This window comes from Cinclus cinclus, chromosome 26 (genome assembly GCF_963662255.1).
Source record: "Cinclus cinclus chromosome 26, bCinCin1.1, whole genome shotgun sequence".
NCBI classification, from domain to species: domain Eukaryota; kingdom Metazoa; phylum Chordata; class Aves; order Passeriformes; family Cinclidae; genus Cinclus; species Cinclus cinclus.
In genome coordinates, this window is record NC_085071.1 from 6,482,475 (window position 1) to 6,502,246 (window position 19,772).

General features: G+C 44.6%; 1 protein-coding gene across 2 annotated transcripts in view; it reads left to right on the top strand.

Moving 5' to 3' along the window:
- The window catches only part of MACO1 (macoilin 1), a 30,768-nt gene extending 14,009 nt beyond the window's left edge, over positions 1-16,759 (top strand). For both annotated transcript variants that reach the window (XM_062508905.1, XM_062508906.1), the window contains 5 exons: positions 5,635-5,793; positions 7,727-7,909; positions 8,576-8,696; positions 10,931-11,105; positions 13,539-16,759. In XM_062508905.1, the coding sequence (XP_062364889.1) occupies positions 5,635-5,793; positions 7,727-7,909; positions 8,576-8,696; positions 10,931-11,105; positions 13,539-13,741 (841 nt within the window). In that variant the 3' untranslated portion in view covers positions 13,742-16,759. The remainder of the gene's footprint in view (positions 1-5,634; positions 5,794-7,726; positions 7,910-8,575; positions 8,697-10,930; positions 11,106-13,538) is intronic.
- Positions 16,760-19,772: the final 3,013 nt, after the last annotated feature.

Consider the following 19,772-nt stretch of genomic DNA (forward strand, 5'->3'; position numbering starts at 1 on the left):
GGAGCAAATGTAAAATATTCCTTCTGCTGCTGGGGATTTGGGATTACCAGAGACAGTCCAGAGCAGGAGTTTTAACCTTTGACACACTTGGCCTGATCTGTCTGGAAGGGTCCTGCTAGATAAGGTTTATTTATCTGTTTTATACATACAACTCTGCTCTTACTTGAAGCTAAGCTGTATTTTTGCTCTGCCTGGTGGAATGTCAGGGCCCGAGTGCTTGGTTCTGTGGAGAGGAACTTCCTGATGCCCATCCCTGGGAATGGTTCTGTTCCTGCTCACCAGAGCTGAGGGATCCCAGGGGCTCAGGCACCTCTGGGCTTTTCTGAGACATCACCTGCAGGTGTCTGTCCAGCCCTGAATCTCTGGGATCTCAGAGCTTCTCTCCCAACTCTGCTAACTGCAGGGATCCATTTGGGATCAGCCAGGTGTCCCTTTGCACTTCACTGTTGGTCAGGAGGTACAGAGCAAATTCATTTTTTACCATTTCACTCGTTTCTGAGGCGAAACAGATTTAGAGCCTCAATATATGGAACAAGTCCAAGCTGTAATTGCTGCAGAATTTTTTTTTTTTATTGTTGTTTATTGCACATTACACAGCAAAACCCGTGGCCTGCCCCTGCCTTTTTAGCACTCTTTAAAATCCCTGCACTAAAACCCCACAAAAAGCCTGGCAGTGCAGCTTGGCAGAGCTGTCTGCATCCACAGAGGTCCTGCCTTTGGCACACGAGGTGATGAACAAGCTGTCCCATGTACTAATTATTCCCACAGATAACGAGGACATCTTCTGGCAGTTGGGCTGGGAAGATTCTTGGGTGAAGCAAAAGCTTCTCTGCCACAGCTTATTTCACTTTCCTAAAATGGTGTTACCTGCAGAGCCAGACCTGGAAGGTTTTAATTTGAATTTCTGGGAATTTGGTGCTAATATTGTGAAATTTAGTGGCAGCACTGAGGTGCCTCTTGCTCACCCCCCTGCCTGGAGTGGCATTAAAGCAGCAGCAGCAGCAGTTCTGTGTCAGCTGCAGGGGGGTCATGGCCAGGCTTTCCTGCCCTGGGGAGGCAAGAAAATCAGAAGGATTGGGAATAAATGAGGAATGTGGGAGGCAATTCCTCCTCAGAGCCTTCCCAGAACAGCAGAGTGCTCAGAAACAGAACAGCCTTTGGAAATGGGAGCTGCCTGCAGCAGGGAAAGGAGGGAGAATTCTGTGCATTCTGCATTTTTGGAAATGAGAGCTGCTCTCTGTGAATTCCTGGATTTTTGGGAGGGAGAGCCTGTTCATTCCAGCAGGGAAAGGAGAACTTCGGTGCATTCCTGGATTTTTGGGAATGAAAGCTGCTCTTCAGTGCCTGTTCATTCCAGCAGGGAAAGGAGAATTTCTGTGCATTTTTGGATTTTGGGGAATGAGAGCAGTTCCTCCAAGCCCAATAATTCCAACAGGGAAAGGAGGATCCAGGATCTCTGTGAATTCATGGGATTTTTTTTTTTAGGAGGGAGAGCCTGTTCATTCCAGCAGGGAAAGGAGAATTTCTGTGGATTCCTGGAATTCTGTGAATGAGAGCTGCTCTCTGTGCATTCCTGGGTTTTTGGGAATGAGAGCAGTTCTTCAAAGCCTGTTCATTCCAGCAGGGAAAGGAGAATTTCTGTGGATTCCTGGATTTTTGGGAATGAGAGCAGTTCTTCAAAGCCTGTTCATTCCAGCAGGGAAAGGAGAATTTCTGTTCATTCCTGGAATTTGGGGGATGAGAGCTGTTCCCAGGGCCTGATAATTCCAGCAGGAAAAGGAGCATCCAGGCTTTCTGGCAGAACTGGGGCTTTTGGAAAGCATCTCAGGGCCTGGTGGGTACTTTAAAATAATCATTTTTATATAAACTGTGTTTCATTCGAGTGCATTCACCAGGCGATTATGGGATGGAACAAACTGAGCAGCCAGGTATCAATACTGGGGAGCATTAAAGCTGAATGGAGCTGTTTAAATTCATCCCTCCATCTCTCCCCCGAGGCATTTGGGAAAAACCTCCCTCTCCGAGGTGATCCCCATGAATTCTCCCGGGCAGGAGTGAGAGGAGGTGCTGCTCAAACAAGGAAATGTGTAAATGTGCAGTTGGGAATGACAAACTGCAGGAATTGTCCTGGCTTGTCCAAACAGCACAGCATCATCTGCACCTAAAGCCTGGTTTCAAAAGCATTCTGTGTGCAGCAGCAGGGAGAAACCTCTCCCAGAACTCAGCTTTTCTGTGCTCCCCCCTCCTCTGTAAATCATTTTCTCCAATGAGCCTGGAAATAAGAGACTTAAGCAGCAGAGTAAGAGTAGCAATAATGTGAAAAAAGCTGGTTTGGGTCATTTATCAATGTCCCAGCAGTGCAGCCCTGCTTGCAGCAGGGATTTTTTTAAAATGTTTTTTTTATGGTTTTTGTGTTGTTTTACCTTGCTGGGTTTTTCTTTTGGAGTGGTGGTAATGTCCTTGTGGCAGAGGTGACAGAAGCAAGGAGCTTCTTGCTTACTCCTTAATGAAGTTGTGTCTCTGCCTAATTGGGGCAGGCCTGGCAGAGGAAGAACCCTTTGCACGCTGATGGATTATCCATTTTTATGATTATTGTAAGTTCATATTGTGATTTTCCTCATTTTAGGGAGACAGGAGCCTGCATTTTCTCTGTAATTGGCAGAAAATAGATATTTACTGCTCTGGTGTTTAAAGCTGCAGCAAAACCCTTCAGTGTAATGAAAAGGGGTAATTAAAACCTGCTAAAATCTCACTGTGGAGCCTCATTCCAAACAAACCTGTGGATAAAGCAGTTTCCAGTGGTTTTGTGTGGCATTGGCTGGAAAGTGAAATTTGGTGTTCATTTTTAATGAGTGATGTCTCATGGATGTTCCACCCTCCCCGACCCCACAAATTCTGTATTGAAAATGATAATATAATTATAATAGGCACAAATTCCAGATTGAAAAGCTGTGGCTGTGGCCTCATCTCTGTGTGCTCCCCGTGGATCCTGCAGGATTTTTCCTGGAGCAGCCCTGGGAGCACTCAGGTGCAGGAATGTCACTGAGCAGATGGCTCCAGAGCCCTGAGCTCAGGGCAGTTCTCCTGGGCCAAAAATCCAAATTCAGCCTGTGCTGTGCCAGCACCTCTGAGCTCTTCAGGCTTTATCTGCTCAGGGCTTCTTTTTCTGGAATGCTCAACACCCAAAATAAATCCTGGGGTGTCTTAGTTTGGCATAGTCTGAGCTGTAGGTAAAAGCAATTTACAGCTCTGCAGTTATCCCTTCACTGTAGCCATGGATATTGAAATTATTCATGGGTAAAGAGGGATTCAGGTGCATTCCTTTATTGAAACAGCATTTTTCCACGTGTTTATGAAAACCTGGATTAAACCCAATCAGCTGTTGGCACACCCCAGCCTGGCAGTGGTTCCTACAGCTTCTCACTCTCTTTAATTAAAACATAAAACCCTGGGCTGCAGCTTTTCTTTTTTGTTGGCAGGTGAAATGATACTCTGATTTCTCTGTCCATCATTTAACACTGCACAGGGTGGCACCACTCACCTAAAACCAGTTCCCATTTTGGGGCAGAGCTTGGGATATTTGGTCAGGTTTGCAAATTCTTTCCCTCAGCAGAGCAGCAGGCACTGAAGTGATTTGTGCACTTCCCTTTGAGGTGGGTATTTGCTTTGTGCTGGTGCTATTTGCCTGTAAGTTGATTTTTAATTTTTTTTTTCTGTTTAAGGGTGCTTTTGGCCATTTCTAGTGCACAGAAGGAATTTATTTTCCCAGGAGGGCACTTCCAGAGAGCTGCTGGGGCAGGAGGGGCTGAGATTTGATTTGTCTGAGGTGTCCCAGCCCAGGCAGGCTCCTCTGGAGGCTGCTCCTGGCTCTCCATTCACCCTCTCACCTCTTTGTTGTTAAAAACAGTTATAAACTGTTCCAAACCCCACAGCTTTGGTGATTCCACATTTCCCCCTGGATTTATTGGCCCAGGATGTTCTCCCTGCTCATCTCTCAGTGCCTTTAACCTGAGATTTCCCTGCACTGAAACCCAAAAAGGTTTCCTTAAGAAATCAAAAAGCTCCAGCACTGCTGAGTGTCACCAAGGGCAGCTCTTTTTGGGTTTTTTTTTTTTGGTTTTTTTTGTGATTGTTCATCTTCATGTCCCACTGCCACTGATTCACAATGGAAGCCTGAGAAATAAAACCACGTTCATTTTCTTTATGGCCAATTAAAAACTCTGCAGTCAATAGCTGGCAGAGCAGAGGAGGGTTCTGTGAGAATGGCTGGGCTGTATTTGCTTTAAAGAAGAGTTTAAAAAGGTTGATTATTCACCTGTGATGGGTTTTTATTCTAAGAATCAATCACCTTATTTGTTAATGAAGGGAAAAAATCAAAGCGTGCTGAGCGCCTCCATTCCAAAGCGTGTGTTTTATTGAACAATATTTTAATTAATAAGATGCCATGAATCTTCAGGAACTTTCCAAAGCTACAATTTCAAGTGTAGAGCAGATGGTTTCTGTTCAAGAGCAATTAAAACTGAATTTACTGACTCCTGAGCTGGGGATGATTTAACACATCCTCCTTACTCAGGATGCACATCGTGTGCTGCAAGAAAATACCAACATGTGGAGCTGGCAGCTCTGCTCTGGGTGGAAATCAAACCCAGGATTGTGGACAGAGGGAAATCTGTTGGGCTGTGGCTCTGTCCTGCTTCAGAACTTCTCAGATTTTCATTTAGGAAATGTATTTCCGTGGGGAGTGCATGGGAGGGAATTTGTATTTATTACTTTTTTATGGTGGTTTTTTTTTCCCTATAAAAGTTTTTATTTAATTTTTTAATTTTCAAAAATAATATTATTTAGCGAGGACACAATGAGACAATTACAGTCATCCAAACCTTTATTTGGAGAGGCTGAAGCTTTGAGGTTTTGGTCTTTTTTTTCTAGAACCCACCTGACCTCGAGGCCTGAGGGGTCAGGAATGTGACAAAACCTTTTGGAATTGTGCTTGGCAGGTTGGAGCAGGACATGATTTTCCATGGGGAGTGCATGGGAGGGAATTCTGTGAGGGGCTCTGTGGTGTGTGTGGCTCTACATGGAGTTATATAAGATTCCTATTTAATTTTTTATGTGTTATAAATTTTTATTTGTTTTTTTGTTTTTTTAAATAATAATATTTAACAAGGACACACTGAGAGAATCACAATCCATCCAGACCTTTATTTGGAGAGGCTGAAGCTTTGAGGTTTTGGTCTTTTTTTTCTAGAACCCACCTGACCTCGAGGCCTGAGGGGTCAGGAATGTGACAAAACCTTTTGGAATTGTGCTTGGCAGGTTGGAGCAGGACATGATTTTCCATGGGGAGTGCATGGGAGGGAATTCTGTGAGGGGCTCTGTGGTGTGTGTGGCTCTACATGGAGTTATATAAGATTCCTATTTAATTTTTTATGTGTTATAAATTTTTATTTGTTTTTTTGTTTTTTTAAATAATAATATTTAACAAGGACACACTGAGAGAATCACAATCCATCCAGACCTTTATTTGGAGAGGCTGAAGCTTTGAGGTTTTGATCTTTTTTTTCTAGAACCCACCTGACCTCGAGGCCTGAGGGGTCAGGAACGTGACAAAACCTTTTGGCATGTGTTTGGCAGGTTGGAGCAGGACATCAAGAAGCTGAAGGCTGACCTGCAGGCCAGCAGGCAGGTGGAGCAGGAGCTGCGCAGCCAGGTGAGCTCGCTGAGCTCCGCCGAGCGCGGCACGCGCGCCGAGATGGGCCAGCTCCGGCAGGAGAACGAGCTGCTGCAGAGCAAGTAGGTGCCACAGCTCCTGGCCTGAGCCAGTGCTCATCAGGAGGGGAAAGGAGCTGGGGAAGTGTAGGAGTGGTGGGGATGGACGGGCATGAGAGATGTCCAAAGGAACCTCCTGGAATTTGGGGTTTGTTGTAAAGGGTGTGGGTGCAAGGTGCTTGGAGCTGGCAGCTGCTGCTTGGAGCAGGCACCAAAGAGCAGGAGAGCAAGAGAGCAAAAGTGTGAGAGCCAGAGAGAGAGCCAAGTGTGAGAGCCAGAGTGAGCAAAAGTGTGAGAGCCAGAGAGAGAGCCAAGAGTGAGAGCCAGAGTGAGCAAAAGTGTGAGAGCCAGAGAGAGAGCCAAGAGTGAGAGCAAAAGTGTGAGAGCCAGAGAGCCAAGTGTGAGAGCAAAAGTGTGAGAGCCAGAGAGCCAAGTGTGAGAGCAAAAGTGTGAGAGCCAGAGAGCCAAGTGTGAGAGCAAAAGTGTGAGAGCCAGAGAGCCAAGTGTGAGAGCAAAAGTGTGAGAGCCAGAGAGAGCCAATGTGTGAGAGCCAGAGAGAGCAAAAGTGTGAGAGCAAAAGTGTGAGAGCCAGAGAGAGAGCCAAGTGTGAGAGCAAAAGTGTGAGAGCCAGAGAGAGAGCCAAGAGTGAGAGCCAGAGAGAGAGCCAAGTGTGAGAGCAAAAGTGTGAGAGCCAGAGAGCCAAGTGTGAGAGCAAAAGTGTGAGAGCCAGAGAGCCAAGTGTGAGAGCAAAAGTGTGAGAGCCAGAGAGAGCCAATGTGTGAGAGCCAGAGAGAGCAAAAGTGTGAGAGCAAAAGTGTGAGAGCCTGAGAGAGAGCCAAGTGTGAGAGCAAAAGTGTGAGAGCCAGAGAGAGAGCCAAGAGTGAGAGCCAGAGAGAGAGCCAAGTGTGAGAGCAAAAGTGTGAGAGCCAGAGAGCCAAGTGTGAGAGCCAAAGTGTGAGAGCCAGAGAGAGCCAATGTGTGAGAGCCAGAGAGAGAGCCAAGTGTGAGAGCAAGAGGTCAAGAGTCAGAGGGTCAGAGCAAGAGTGAGATCAAGAGTAAGGTCAAGAGCAAGAGCACACAGCCTGTGAAGGATACAGGACACCCAGTGCAGTCTCTCATAACAAACTCTGCACCTCTTCTCTCCCCTTCACTCCTGGAACCAGCCCTAAAGCTGCAAAAATCAATATTCACCACCAGCAGAACACACAGCTGGGGATGCAGACATCACTAAGTCACCCCAGGACATGTTGGATCCCACAGAGCTGGGGTTTTTGTGCTCTCAGTCCCTGCAGAATTACTGCTTTTCACCTGAGGCCTTGGAGAAGGCTTCTTAATTTAAGTGATGAAATGAAAATCAGGGGTGTGTAGTGAAATAGAAGTGTGTGATTGCACGTGGGGAAGGGTTTTAAATTTGAGGGGTTTATGATATAGTAATAGGTATGGGACAAAATGAAAAATTCTGGGTGTTGTAATTTTTTAGTGTTCATCTTCCTTCATGGTTTTAGGCAATAGTTTGTGTTTGGTCAGTCAGTGTTACACTGAGGGTCATTGGAATGTAGTTATTGGGTCAAAAGGATAAATAATAGAGGTGTTAATTCTCTGTTGGACTGTTTAGCTTTAAAGACCTTGTAGCAGCTGGATCTGGCTCCACTTTGCTCGTTTCTAGCAGGTAGCTAAAAGAGCTGCTGAACTCTCTGTACTTTTTGATAAGATTTAATAAAAAACAGGTCTGAACATGAGAAAATCCATTTCCTTCGTGTATTTTGAAATCCTGGCTCTGAGCGAAGGCAGGAGAGACTGAGGCAAATCACAAATTAAGTGGTGCAAAACTCCCACCACTGTTAGTAAATAATCCTAAAAATGGGAGACAAACCCACCCAGGGGTTGTTTTTAATCAAAACCTGATTTGGGTTTGGAGCAGAACCCTGCGCTCACTCCTGTCCCTGTCCCCCTGCAGATTGCACAACACTGTACAGATGAAACAAAAAGACAAACAAATGATCAGCCAGCTGGAGAAGAAGCTAAAGGCAGAGCAGGAGGCACGAACCTTTGTAGAAAAACAATTAATGGAAGAAAAGAAAAGGAAGAAGTTGGAAGAAGCAACTGCTGCACGAGCTGTCGCCTTCGCTGCTGCTACGAGGTGCTGTGCCCTGGGGGAGGCTTTGGGGCAGCAAGGAGTAGCCTGTGTTTGAGCTTTTAGTTTTAAAAGTCTTTCATTTATAAAAAAGAAAATACTGTATTTAAAAAACCGACCCAGCTTTATTTGCTCTGAGAGGCTGGTTTGTGTTAAGGCAAGGGAGATGTGTTCCCCTGAAGCTGAGGCTCAGTGCCTGCATGACATTTACAGGTGTAAAGGACGAGTGTGCTGCAGTTCTGCTGTTCCTGAGCTGTGCTCTCACAGATGTGGTGTCCTGCTCAGGGAGCTTCTCCTTTCACGTGGGACTGGGAATGAAGGATTTGTGCAGTGCCATTGGCCCACTGGGATTTTCCTGCTTGGGGCAGTGGCTCCCAGGGCTTGCTGTGGTCCCACAGTTGGAGTCACTTTAACCTGCAGGCCTCCAAATGTCTGAACAGAATTATTTTGCTTTTCTGCTCTCCCCATTTCACCAAATCCCAAATCTCCCAATTCTTGAGGTGTAACACCGAGGAACTTTCTGCTTCGAGGGGAATCAATTTGCTGATAAGACCAAAGCTGGCTTCTTCTTTTCATGCTTCAGTTTTTATTGATTTGAATTTCTCATGTTGCAAAGAGGTGAGGAAAGGCAGCCTGGCTGTGGTTTCATCTCCTTGTGCTGTTTCCCTGCAGAGGGGAATGCACCGAGACCTTGCGGAATCGCATCCGGGAGCTGGAGACAGAGTGCAAGAAGTTAACAATCGACATCAAACTGAAGGAGGATCAGATCAGAGAGCTGGAAATGAAAGTTCAGGTAATGCCAGAGCACCTGGGCCTCGGGCCAGCATCCCAGGGAGAGCTCCCAGCCCTCCCAGATCCCTGCATCTGCATGGGGGCAGTGCCCAGGGAGTGCAGCTCCCCTGGTGGCCCCAGGCTGGGGGCAGGAGAGGCCAGAGGCTCCATCCAGACCATGCCCTGGTCCAGGGAATCTCCATCCAGACCATGCCCTGGTCCAGGGAATCTCCATCCAGACCGTGCCCTGGTCCAGGGAATCTCCATCCAGACCATGCCATGGTCCAGGGAGTCTCCATCCAGACCATGCCATGGTCCAGGGAATCTCCATCCAGACCATGCCATGGCCCAGGGAGTCTCCATCCAGACCATGCCATGGTCCAGGGAGTCTCCATCCAAACCATGCCATGGTCCAGGGAATCTCCATCCAGACCATGCCCTGGTCCAGGGAATCTCCATCCAGACCATGCCCTGGTCCAGGGAATCTCCATCCAGACCGTGCCCTGGTCCAGGGAATCTCCATCCAGACCATGCCCTGGTCCAGGGAGTCTCCATCCAGACCATGCCATGGTCCAGGGAGTCTCCATCCAGACCATGCCATGGTCCAGGGAATCTCCATCCAGACCATGCCATGGTCCCAGAAGGCTCCAGAAGCTCCATCCACACCATTCTGTTGGTTCCATGGGATTTTTTCCCCAAACCCAGTGCCCTGTGTAGGCTGAGGGTGGAATCCCCTCCTCAGCATTGTTCTCCTGCAGGGGCCAGGCTCGTTAGAACAAATCCTAATTCTCACTCAAGGTTGCTGATTCAGGGCACTCTGGAGCACTGGCCAGACTTTTTTATTTTTGGAATATTGCAAACACTTGCTGGTAGATGTGCAGCAGTCAGGGTTGGGTTTGTTACAGCTAGAGAGCTCCAGTGTGTGCCCTTACCCTGTGCTAAAGATGTGCTCAGACTGAAAATCTGCATGAAAATTGATTTTAATGCCTCTTCAGAACCCACCTGGTGCAGCCCCTGGATTTACCAAACCCTTGACAACAAGTGGGATTTATCCATGGACTGCTTCAACGTGGCTTGCAGATGATTAAACCCAGCTCTAATTAATTTTATGAGCATCTTCAAACTGTTAGAGAAGCTTTTTTGTTGTTGTTGTTGCAGGCATTACTATTTCCCCCTTTGAACTGCTGTCCCTCCATTTGAATATAGAATATTTTTGTGTATTTTTTGCCCCCCAGCCACAGATTTGCCTGGCTCTTACATCCAGGATAATTAATTGCCCCCTATTTTACTCTTTCCTTAATTACTGGCATTCTGAGATAAAAATAATCATTTTATTCAGCCATTTAGATTGGATTTTAGGATTTTCCATCTTGTTAATTTGAAGGAGCTGCCCATTGATTCCACATCCCTGGAAGTGCCCAAAAACCTGGATGTGATACTTGGGGATGGATTTGAATTGGATTTTTTTTTTCTTTTTTGCTCTTTAAGGCCTTTTCCAGGATGAATTTGTGCAATTTCAGGATGAATTTGTGCAATTCCAGCCTTTTTTTTCCTCAGGGAATTATTCCCATTTCCCCCCCCCCCCCCCAGCCTGGCTGGGGCTGCTCTGGAGCCTCTTGGATTTTGGGATTTTTGGGTGGAGGCCCAGAGCAAATGGTGCAATTAGAGCTTTAATCACTTGCAGGGTAATTACTGGAGGTGATACCTCAATTAACCAGCATTTTAATTAACACCAGGCCCAGTGTGGGGAAGGGCTCCTGGGTCTCTCTGCTGTGTAAACCCCCCCAAACCCCCATTATCCCCCCCAAACCCCCATTATCCCCCCCAAACCCCCATTAACCCCCCCCCAAATCCCCATTATCCCCCCCAAACCCCCATTAACCCCCCCCAAACCCCCATTATCCCCCCCCAAACCCCCATTATCCCCCCCCAAACCCCCATTTTTCTCCCCAAAACCCCCATTTTTCTCCCCAAAACCCCCATTAACCCCCCCCAAACCCCCATTATCCCCCCCCAAACCCCCATTATCCCCCCCCAAACCCCCATTTCCCCCCCCAAACCCCCATTTCCCCCCCCAAAACCCCCATTAATCCCCCCCAAACCCCCATTAACCCCCCCCAAACCCCCATTTCCCCCCCCAAACCCCTATTTTTCTCCCCAAAACCCCCATTAATCCCCCCCAAACCCCCATTATCCCCCCCATACCCCCATTTCCCCCCCCAAACTCACTTCCCCCGTTGTGCCCCGTTGCCCCAGGAGCTGAGGAAGTACAAGGAGAACGAGAAGGACACGGAGGTGTTGATGTCTGCGCTCTCAGCCATGCAGGACAAGACCCAGCACCTGGAGAACAGCCTGAGTGCAGAGACCAGGATCAAGCTGGACCTGTTCTCTGCCCTGGGGGATGCCAAAAGGCAGCTGGAGATTGCCCAAGGTACCCGGGGCTTCCATCCACCCCTCTGGGGCAAAATCCTGCGGGTTTGGGGTCGCCCCGCCGGGCTCTCGCGGGGATTTGGTGTTTGCAGAGTTGGGAAAGTGGAGTTGGGACAATTCTGAGCTGGGCTCGTCAGCCTGGGAGGTGATCGTGAGTGTGGAAATAGGTGCTTGAGTGAATAATTATTGTTTTAATCGATTATTTTAATGGGTTGCAGTCGTTGTTTTAAGAAATAGTCGTTATTTCGTTGTTTTAATCAGTTGTAGTCGTTGTTTTAATCAGTTACAGTCATTATTTTAATAGATTATAATCATTACTTCAAGAAATAATCGTTATTTTAATCAGTTATAGTCGTTATTTTAATCAGTTATAGTCGTTATTTTAATAGATTAAAATCGTTATTTCAAGAAATAATCGTTATTTTAATCAGTTACAGTCATTATTTTAATAGATTATAATCGTTATTTCAAGAAATAATCGTTATTTTAATCAGTTACAGTCATTATTTTAATAGATTATAATCGTTATTTCAAGAAATAATCGTTATTTTAATCAGTTACAGTCGTTATTTTAATAGATTATAATCGTTATTTCAAGAAATAATCGTTATTTTAATCAGTTATAGTCGTTATTTTAATCAGTTATAGTCGTTATTTTAATCGATTATAGTCGTTGTTTTAATAAATAATCATTATTTCAATAAGTAATAGTTATTGTTTTAATCGATTATAGTCATTATTTTAAGAAATAATTGTTATTTTAATAAATAGTCGTTATTTTAATCAATTATAGTCATTATTTTAATCAATTATAGTCATTATTTTAATAAATATTTCAAGAAACAATAGTTATTATTTTAATAAACAATAATTCTTTTAATAAGTAATATTTGTTATTTTAATAACTAATAATTACTATTTCAATAAGTAATAGTTATTATTTTAATTAATAGTTATAATAATAGTTAAAATAGCTGTTTCAATCAATTCATGGTTCTGCATTTTATAACCCAGAGATCATTTAAAGCTCTGAAAGAACTTTTCCATTAAAAGAAATAAATTAATTTAATTAAGTCTGTTATTAGGCTGCTGTCCTTTCATCCTAATAATAATATTTTATTATTCCTCAATTAAATAAAACTTAAATTTGAAGCCTCAGCAGGTGAGGGGAGCGTGGAGCAAAAAGTTGAATTTCTTTAAAAAAAAAAATTGCTTTAAAAAATTAAAAAATAGGCTAAAAAAAACCAGGGAGCAAAAGTTGAATTTCCCTGCAGGAGGTTGTTTAATTATTTAATTAAGGAATATTTAATTGCAGGGAGAAATTATTTTGTTTTTGTTTCAGCAAAGGGATTTTTTTTTGGTCACCTGGTTTTTGGAATTGCTGTGGTGGTGTTCAAAGCTCAGGGAGAAATGATGGGAATGGGAGAGTTTGGAAAATTTAACAGGGTTTGACCTGACCAAATTTTAGTTTATTATTTCTAATTATTAATTATGTATGTTATTTTTAATTTTAACATGACCAAATACTTGGGCTTTTGTGAGGAGTTTGGAGAAGGGGAATGGAAAAAGGCAGGGAAAAAAGGAGATTAAATAGGAATAATCTGTGCAGTTGTGAATGCAGAAAATTCCAAATTATAGCAGGGGGGTCGAGTTTGGTTTGTGATCATTGCAGATAATTAAAACCAGATCATGGATCTGGAATCAGGGGATGATTTCAGGGATGATTTCAGGGATGATTTCAGGAGATGATTTCAGGGATTTCAGGGGATGATTTCAGGGATTTCAGGGGATGATTTCAGGGATTTCAGGGGATGATTTCAGGGATTTCAGGGGATGATTTCAGGGATTTCAGGGGATGATTTCAGGGGATGATTTCAGGGATTTCAGGGGATGATTTCAGGGGATGATTTCAGGGATTTCAGGGGATGATTTCAGGGATTTCAGGGGATGATTTCAGGGATTTCAGGGGATGATTTCAGGAGATGATTTCAGGGATTTCAGGAGATGATTTCAGGGATTTCAGGGGATGATTTCAGGGATTTCAGGGGATGATTTCAGGGATTTCAGGAGATGATTTCAGGGATTTCAGGGGATGATTTCAGGGATTTCAGGGGATGATTTCAGGGGATGATTTCAGGGATTTCAGGGGATGATTTCAGGGGATGATTTCAGGGATTTCAAGGGATGATTTCAGGGATTTCAGGGGATGATTTCAGGAGATGATTTCAGGGATTTCAGGGGATGATTTCAGGGATTTCTGGGGATGATTTCAGGGATTTCAGGGGATGATTTCAGGGGATGATTTCAGGGATTTCTGGGGATGATTTCAGGGATTTCAGGGGATGATTTCAGGGATTTCAGCAGATGGTTTCAGGCTGCACAGGGGAACATCTGCAGCTGCCCCTGCTGAGTGCTGTGCTTTGCTGTTTCGCAGGGCAGATCCTGCAGAAGGATCAGGAGATCAAGGAGCTGAAGCAGAAGATTGCAGAGGTGATGGCAGTGATGCCCAGCATCTCCTACACCGCGGCCACCAGCACCCTGAGCCCCGTGTCCCCACATTACTCTTCCAAATTCGTGGAGCCCAGCCCCTCTGGACTCGACCCCAATGCCTCTGTCTACCAACCCCTGAAAAAATGAAACCAATGCCAAGGTTCTTCTGTGCCCCCAGGGGTCTCTTGAAGTCAAGATGAAAATTATTTCGTGTGGGAACTGTGTTTGTTGTCATTTCCAGCAGGAGAAAAGAGCGTTGAATTAGAACTGCCCATCTGTTTTGGTTTTTTTTTTTTTTTTTTTTTTTTTGTTGTTGTTGTTTTTTTTTTGTTTTGTTTTGTTTTTTTCTTGTAAATTTATAGAAAAACCTCACGGATCTTTGAGATTTGTTTTCCTTGGCCAACGCATTAAAAACAATTCTTGGTTTTCAAGTAGCCAATTTTGCCTTTTTATGTACTCTTGCATGGTTTCCTCTTGAAAACAAAAAACCCCAAAAAAAAAAAAAAAACCCAAACAGAAAACACAAGGCTTTGCTTGGTTTTTGAACCCTTTCTCCTCAGTTTTTTTATTTAATGGTCAAATTGGATTTGCACATTCACCCAGTGAGGAAAACCCTTTAGTTTTCCCAGTGAAAGGGCAAAATAATCCAACAAAGCTTTGATTTATTGATGTATTCAATACAAACACGTGGATGTTGCAGAAGATAATTTGACTTTTTTCCCCCCTCATAGGACCAAACAAATTCCAGGGGCGTTGTTTAAGGGAAGGAATAAAGAATAGCTGATGATGTGCTGGTGGTTGTTGTGTGAAATATTTTTATTTATATCCCCATTGGTGTTTTTTAGTCATTGAGAATTGCTAAACAAGTCTTGTTCACAGTGCCTTGAGGGGGGGGGGAAAAAAAAAAATTACATTTCAAGAGGAAACTTGATGGTTTAAAGTATTTTTTTTTTTTTCTTCCCCTCTCTTTTCACTGTCATCCACCTTCTGTATCTGAGCTCATTCCAGAGCCTGCTGCAAGCTGCTCATGGGAATTTGGGTGTTCCAGGCTTCATCCTCTGGTTCTTTTTGGTCCAAATAAAAGGTCAGAGTTGTTCTGTACTCGCTGGTTCTGCACCAGATCCCTCCAGGAGAGTGGAGGAGGAGCTGTGCAATGTTCTGTACACGAGACACTGCAAAGCTGCCTAAAAAAAGCTGCAGTTCTGGGGTGGTTTTTTTGGGGTTTTGGGGGTTTTTTTAATTTTTTTTTTTATTATTTTTTTTAATTTTTTTTTTTTTTTTTAATTCTGATTTTACACTTTTATCTCTCCCCTTCTCTCTCGATAATTTCCAGCCCTACTGCCAAGTTTTGGTTTAAAAGGGTTTTTCAAGGAAAAGTCATAAATTACACAAAGTTTAAGAAGGTGGGTTTGTAACCACAAAAAATGGGTGTTTATACCCCAAGAAAAGTGTATTTATACCCACAAAAAAGGGGGTTTATACCCACAAAAAAGGGGGTTTATAACCACAAAAAAGTGTATTTATACCCTCAAAAAAGGGGGGTTTATACCCACAAAAAGGGGGTTTATACCCACAAAAAGGGGGTTTTGAACCCCCAAAAAGGGGTTTTTGCACTGGTAACTTCTGCAGTGGGTCAGAGTTTGGGGATTTGGGAGGGGATGGGGAACCAGGAGAAAATCCAGCCCCAGCTTTAGGATTTTGCAAACATGCAGTGGAAATTGTGAAAAGAAAATTTTTTTTTTTTTTTTTTTTGGATGATGCAATTAATTCCCTCGTGGAACAACAACAACAACAACAACAAAAAATCCAAATCTCAGAGCTCCCCTGGGATCCAACTCCCGGGGGGGTTTTTTTTGGTGCATGTTGATGTGATTTTGAATTTTTGGGCCCCCCCTGTGTCATTGGCACCATGGAAACTTTTCCCATCCTGGTGCAGAATATTGAATTTTGTCACGAATTTCTGTGTTCAGGCTCCCCCCTTTTGCTGTCCCAGTGCTTGCTTTTGGCTGCATCCTTTTCTTTTTCTTTTTTTTTTTCTTTTTTTCCCCCGTGGGGTTGACAAAGAATAAATATTTTTTTTTTTCTGCAGATAAAAAGAAATCATTTTAATTTTTATTTATTTGATATTTTTTTGCCTTTTTAACTGCCCTGATGCAGAAACACAAAGGAAACTTTGTTATTCCAGGTAAGTTTTTCCTCTTGGCTTTGGTTCCTGTGGAGTTTTTTTTGTTTGTTTTTTTTTTTTTTTTTTTTTTTTTTTTGGAGGGGGGGCTGCATTTGGCATTCCTCCAGGTAAAATCCTTCAGGAAATTCCAAACTCACCTGTCCCAGGATCCTGCTGGAGCCACTGCCAGGATTCCCCTGAGGAAATTTTATCATTATTTTTATTTTATTATTATTATATTATTAGTTTTATTATTTCATTTTTCCCCCCCCCCATTTTTCTTCCTCCCTTTTTTTTCCTTTTTCTTCCTTTTAAATTCACCTTTGCAAGTTGTTTGACTGCCCTCGCTTTGCCTTCAGCACCTTGGAAAAATTAGCCCCAAAAAAAAAGAAAATATTATTTTCTTTTTTTTTTTTTTAAATTGATCCTGCCATTCCCGTGCCCAAGAGCTGCTCCAAACATTTCATTTTTGAGGACATCTGGATGTGACAGATGGATTTTCTGCACTCCAAACCCAAAAATCTCCTTCCAACAACACGAAATGAGTGTTTGATAGAAAAAATTAAAATTAAATTTCTTCATGCCCTGTCCCCAACAGCCACGAGAGGGCTCAGGATTCCTTGGATGAGCCTGAGATCAAATCCTCAGCTCTCCCCATCCCCACAGGCTGGAAAAAAAAAAAAAAAAAATCCTTTTTTTCCCCTCGACATAACATTTGAATGTAACTTCATAACCTTGTTGTTGTGTGAAGGAAAAGGAAATTTATTTGGGGAAACCCCAAGAGCTCAGAAATTCTTGGATTTGTGCTCAGGGTTTTACCCACGATAACAGAATTTCAAAAACAAGAACAAAAATGAAACGCCACCAATTTCCAGTGGAGCACTCGGGTATCCCCCCCTTTCTGAATTTCAATCACAATTAACCATTATTCCCTTTGGGGTTGACTTTCTGCTGCCGGGCCCCGCTCAGGAAGCAGAATTTGGGGTGACCCCCCCCCAATCCCGGACAGAATTTGGGGGTGACCCCCCCAATCCCAGACAGAATTTGGGGTGATTCTCCCCCCCCCCCCCAATCCCAGACAGAATTTGGGGTGATTCCCCCCCCCCCCCCCCAATCCCAGACAGAATTTGGGGGTGACCCCCCCCCCCAATCCCAGACAGAATTTGGGGTGATTTCTCCCCAATCCCAGACAGAATTTGGGGTGATTCTCCCCCCCCCCCCCCAATCCCAGACAGAATTTGGGGGTGACCCCCCCCTCCCCCAATCCCAGACAGAATTTGGGGTGATTCTCCCCCCCCCCAATCCCAGACAGAATTTGGGGTGATCCCTCCCCAATCCCAGACAGAATTTGGGGTGATTCTCCCCCCCCCCCCAATCCCAGACAGAATTTGGGGGTGACCCCCCCCCCCAATCCCAGACAGAATTTGGGGTGATTCTCCCCCCCCCCAATCCCAGACAGAATTTGGGGTGATCCCTCCCCAATCCCAGACAGAATTTGGGGGTGACCCCCCCCAATCCCAGACAGAATTTGGGGTGATCCCTCCCCAATCCCAGACAGAATTTGGGGGTGACCCCCCCCCAATCCCAGACAGAATTTGGGGTGATTCTCCCCCCCCCCCCAATCCCAGACAGAATTTGGGGGTGACCCCCCCCCAATCCCAGACAGAATTTGGGGTGATCCCCCCCCGAACCCAGACAGAATTTGGGGTGATTCCCCCCCAATCCCAGACAGAATTTGGGGTGATCTCCCCCCCCCCCCAATCCCAGACGGAATTTGGGGGTGACCCCCCCCCCCCAATCCCAGACGGAATTTGGGAGTGACCCCCCCCCCCCCAATCCCAGACAGAATTTTGGGATGACCCCCCCCGAACCCAGACAGAATTTTTGGGGTGATGCCCCCAGGCCAGGGAGAATTTTAGGATAACACCCCCAGCCCAGGCAGTTTTTGGGATTTTCTCCTCCCCAACCCAGGCAGTTTTTGGGGCTGAAATTCCTAAAATTCCTGAAGTTCCCGAAATCCCAGATTTCTCCCTGTGCATTTAAACCCCTGAGATGTTTCAGAGCAGCCGCTCCTGCCTGGCAGAACACTTTGGGGTCCCTCTGGTTTTGGGGTTCTGTGCCTTTGGGATCCCTGTTTTTTGGGATCCCTCTCTTTTTGGGATCCCCCTGCCTTTGGGGGTCCCTCTTTTTTGGCATCCCTATTTTTGGGATTTCTGATTTTTGGGGTTCTCTGGTTTTGGGATCCCTCTGGTTTTTTGGGTCCTTGTTTTTGGGGTTCTCTGCCTTTGGGATCCCTCTGCCTTTGGGGTTCTCTACCTTTGGGATTTTAAAATTCTGTTTCAATTCCTGGGGCTCTCAGTCCCCAAGGCAAAGCCATCACTGAGCTCCCTCCTCTCCCATTCCAGAAAAATTCCTTTTCCTGAGGGAAGCTCTCCCATCCCTTGGCTTTGCAGGAGCCCGAGCTGACCTGATCGCATTTTGAATTTGGAGCACAATTTCTCCCTGGGAATGGCTGAGCCCAGGCTTTGGCAAATTCAAAAATCTGCAAAATTCCAGCAGAATTCCCACTCTGGAAAGTGCAGTGCAATCCAAACACCTTCCCCTGGCAATGGCATCCATTTATTCCTCCCCTAAATGACAACACAATTAATTCTGGAGACACGTGTTGCTCCAAGTGGAGCCGGTGGATTAATAAAAACTTTAATTATTAAAGGCAGCGAGTGCTCCCTAATGATTGTTTGGTGCAGAGTTAATGTTGGAGAGGGGAAGATCATCTGCGAGCCTGGGTGGGAAACCTGGCTGGGTAAGAGCAGCTGAGGGCACAATTAATTAATGAATTAATGAATTAATGAATTAATTCATTCATTCCCTTCTCCTCGGGATGCTCCTGAGACTCCTGGAGGAGGAGCAGCTGAAACAGCTCAGGGGTTTTAATGCACAGGGAGAAATCCCAGCAGGAATTTCAGCCCTTCTTGGGTTTCCCTTCAAAACCAGAATAAAACACAACCTCGAGAGAGGAAAAAAACAAAACAAAAAAAAAAACCACCCAAAAAAAAGCTGCAGGGAAGGGTGTTGTCCCCAGATTTGCCAAACCCGTGGCGATGAACTCCGCTAATTAAAATTACAACACAAAATTCAAATCAAACCCTTCAGAAAGATCCAAGGAAAGATTGCAAACCCTGCAGACACTGCCTGGGATGTTGGGGATGGGACTGGGGAAAGGGGGATCAGCTCACTCGGGCAGGGTTGTAGAGGTTTGGGTTTCTTCATGGGACTTTTGCTGTTGTTGTTGTTAATGTATTAATTTAACATAGCTGGTCTAATGTTGGTTAAATGTGTTTATTGGAATTATTTCTTCATTTTCCCGCTGCGAGGTAAGGGTTAGGAGGAGAGCAAAGCAGGTTTAAACTTTAGAGGGTGTAAAGAAAACTCTGTTGATAGACTTAAAAGAAAAAATAATAAGAGATTAGAATACATTTTTAAAATACTTCTTTTTTGTACTCTTCTTTTTTTTTTTTTTCCTTTTTATTGACAATGCATGGGATCAGCAGGGGAGGAGAACCAGGATAATCCCAACCTTAAAAAGAAAAGTTTGAGATTTTTTTTTTTTATTTTTTTCTCCCCCCCCCCTTTTTTTTTTTTTTTTCTCTTTCCACGTGCCCTGGGGGAAGCTGTGCCAGCAGGGCCCACGTGCAGGGGAGGTTTTTATTAATTATTGTGGAACAGCTCCCAGAAACAAACGCAGGTTGCCATGGAAGCAGCAGCAGTGACAATGTCACCTCGCTTTTGAGATGCTGTCCCTGCTCCCAACAACAATTCCCTTTCTTCTTTTGGGAAAAAAAAAATAATAAAAATTAAAAAAAATAAATAAATAAAATAAAATGGGAAAACGTCCCAGGGGACAGGAGGAGGGGCTGGGACAAAATTTGGTGTCCCCTCATTCCAATTTTGTGCCTGAACAGGGAGAGGGCAGAGGGGGCTGCAGGTAGAGCCAACCTGGTGGAGCTCAGGATG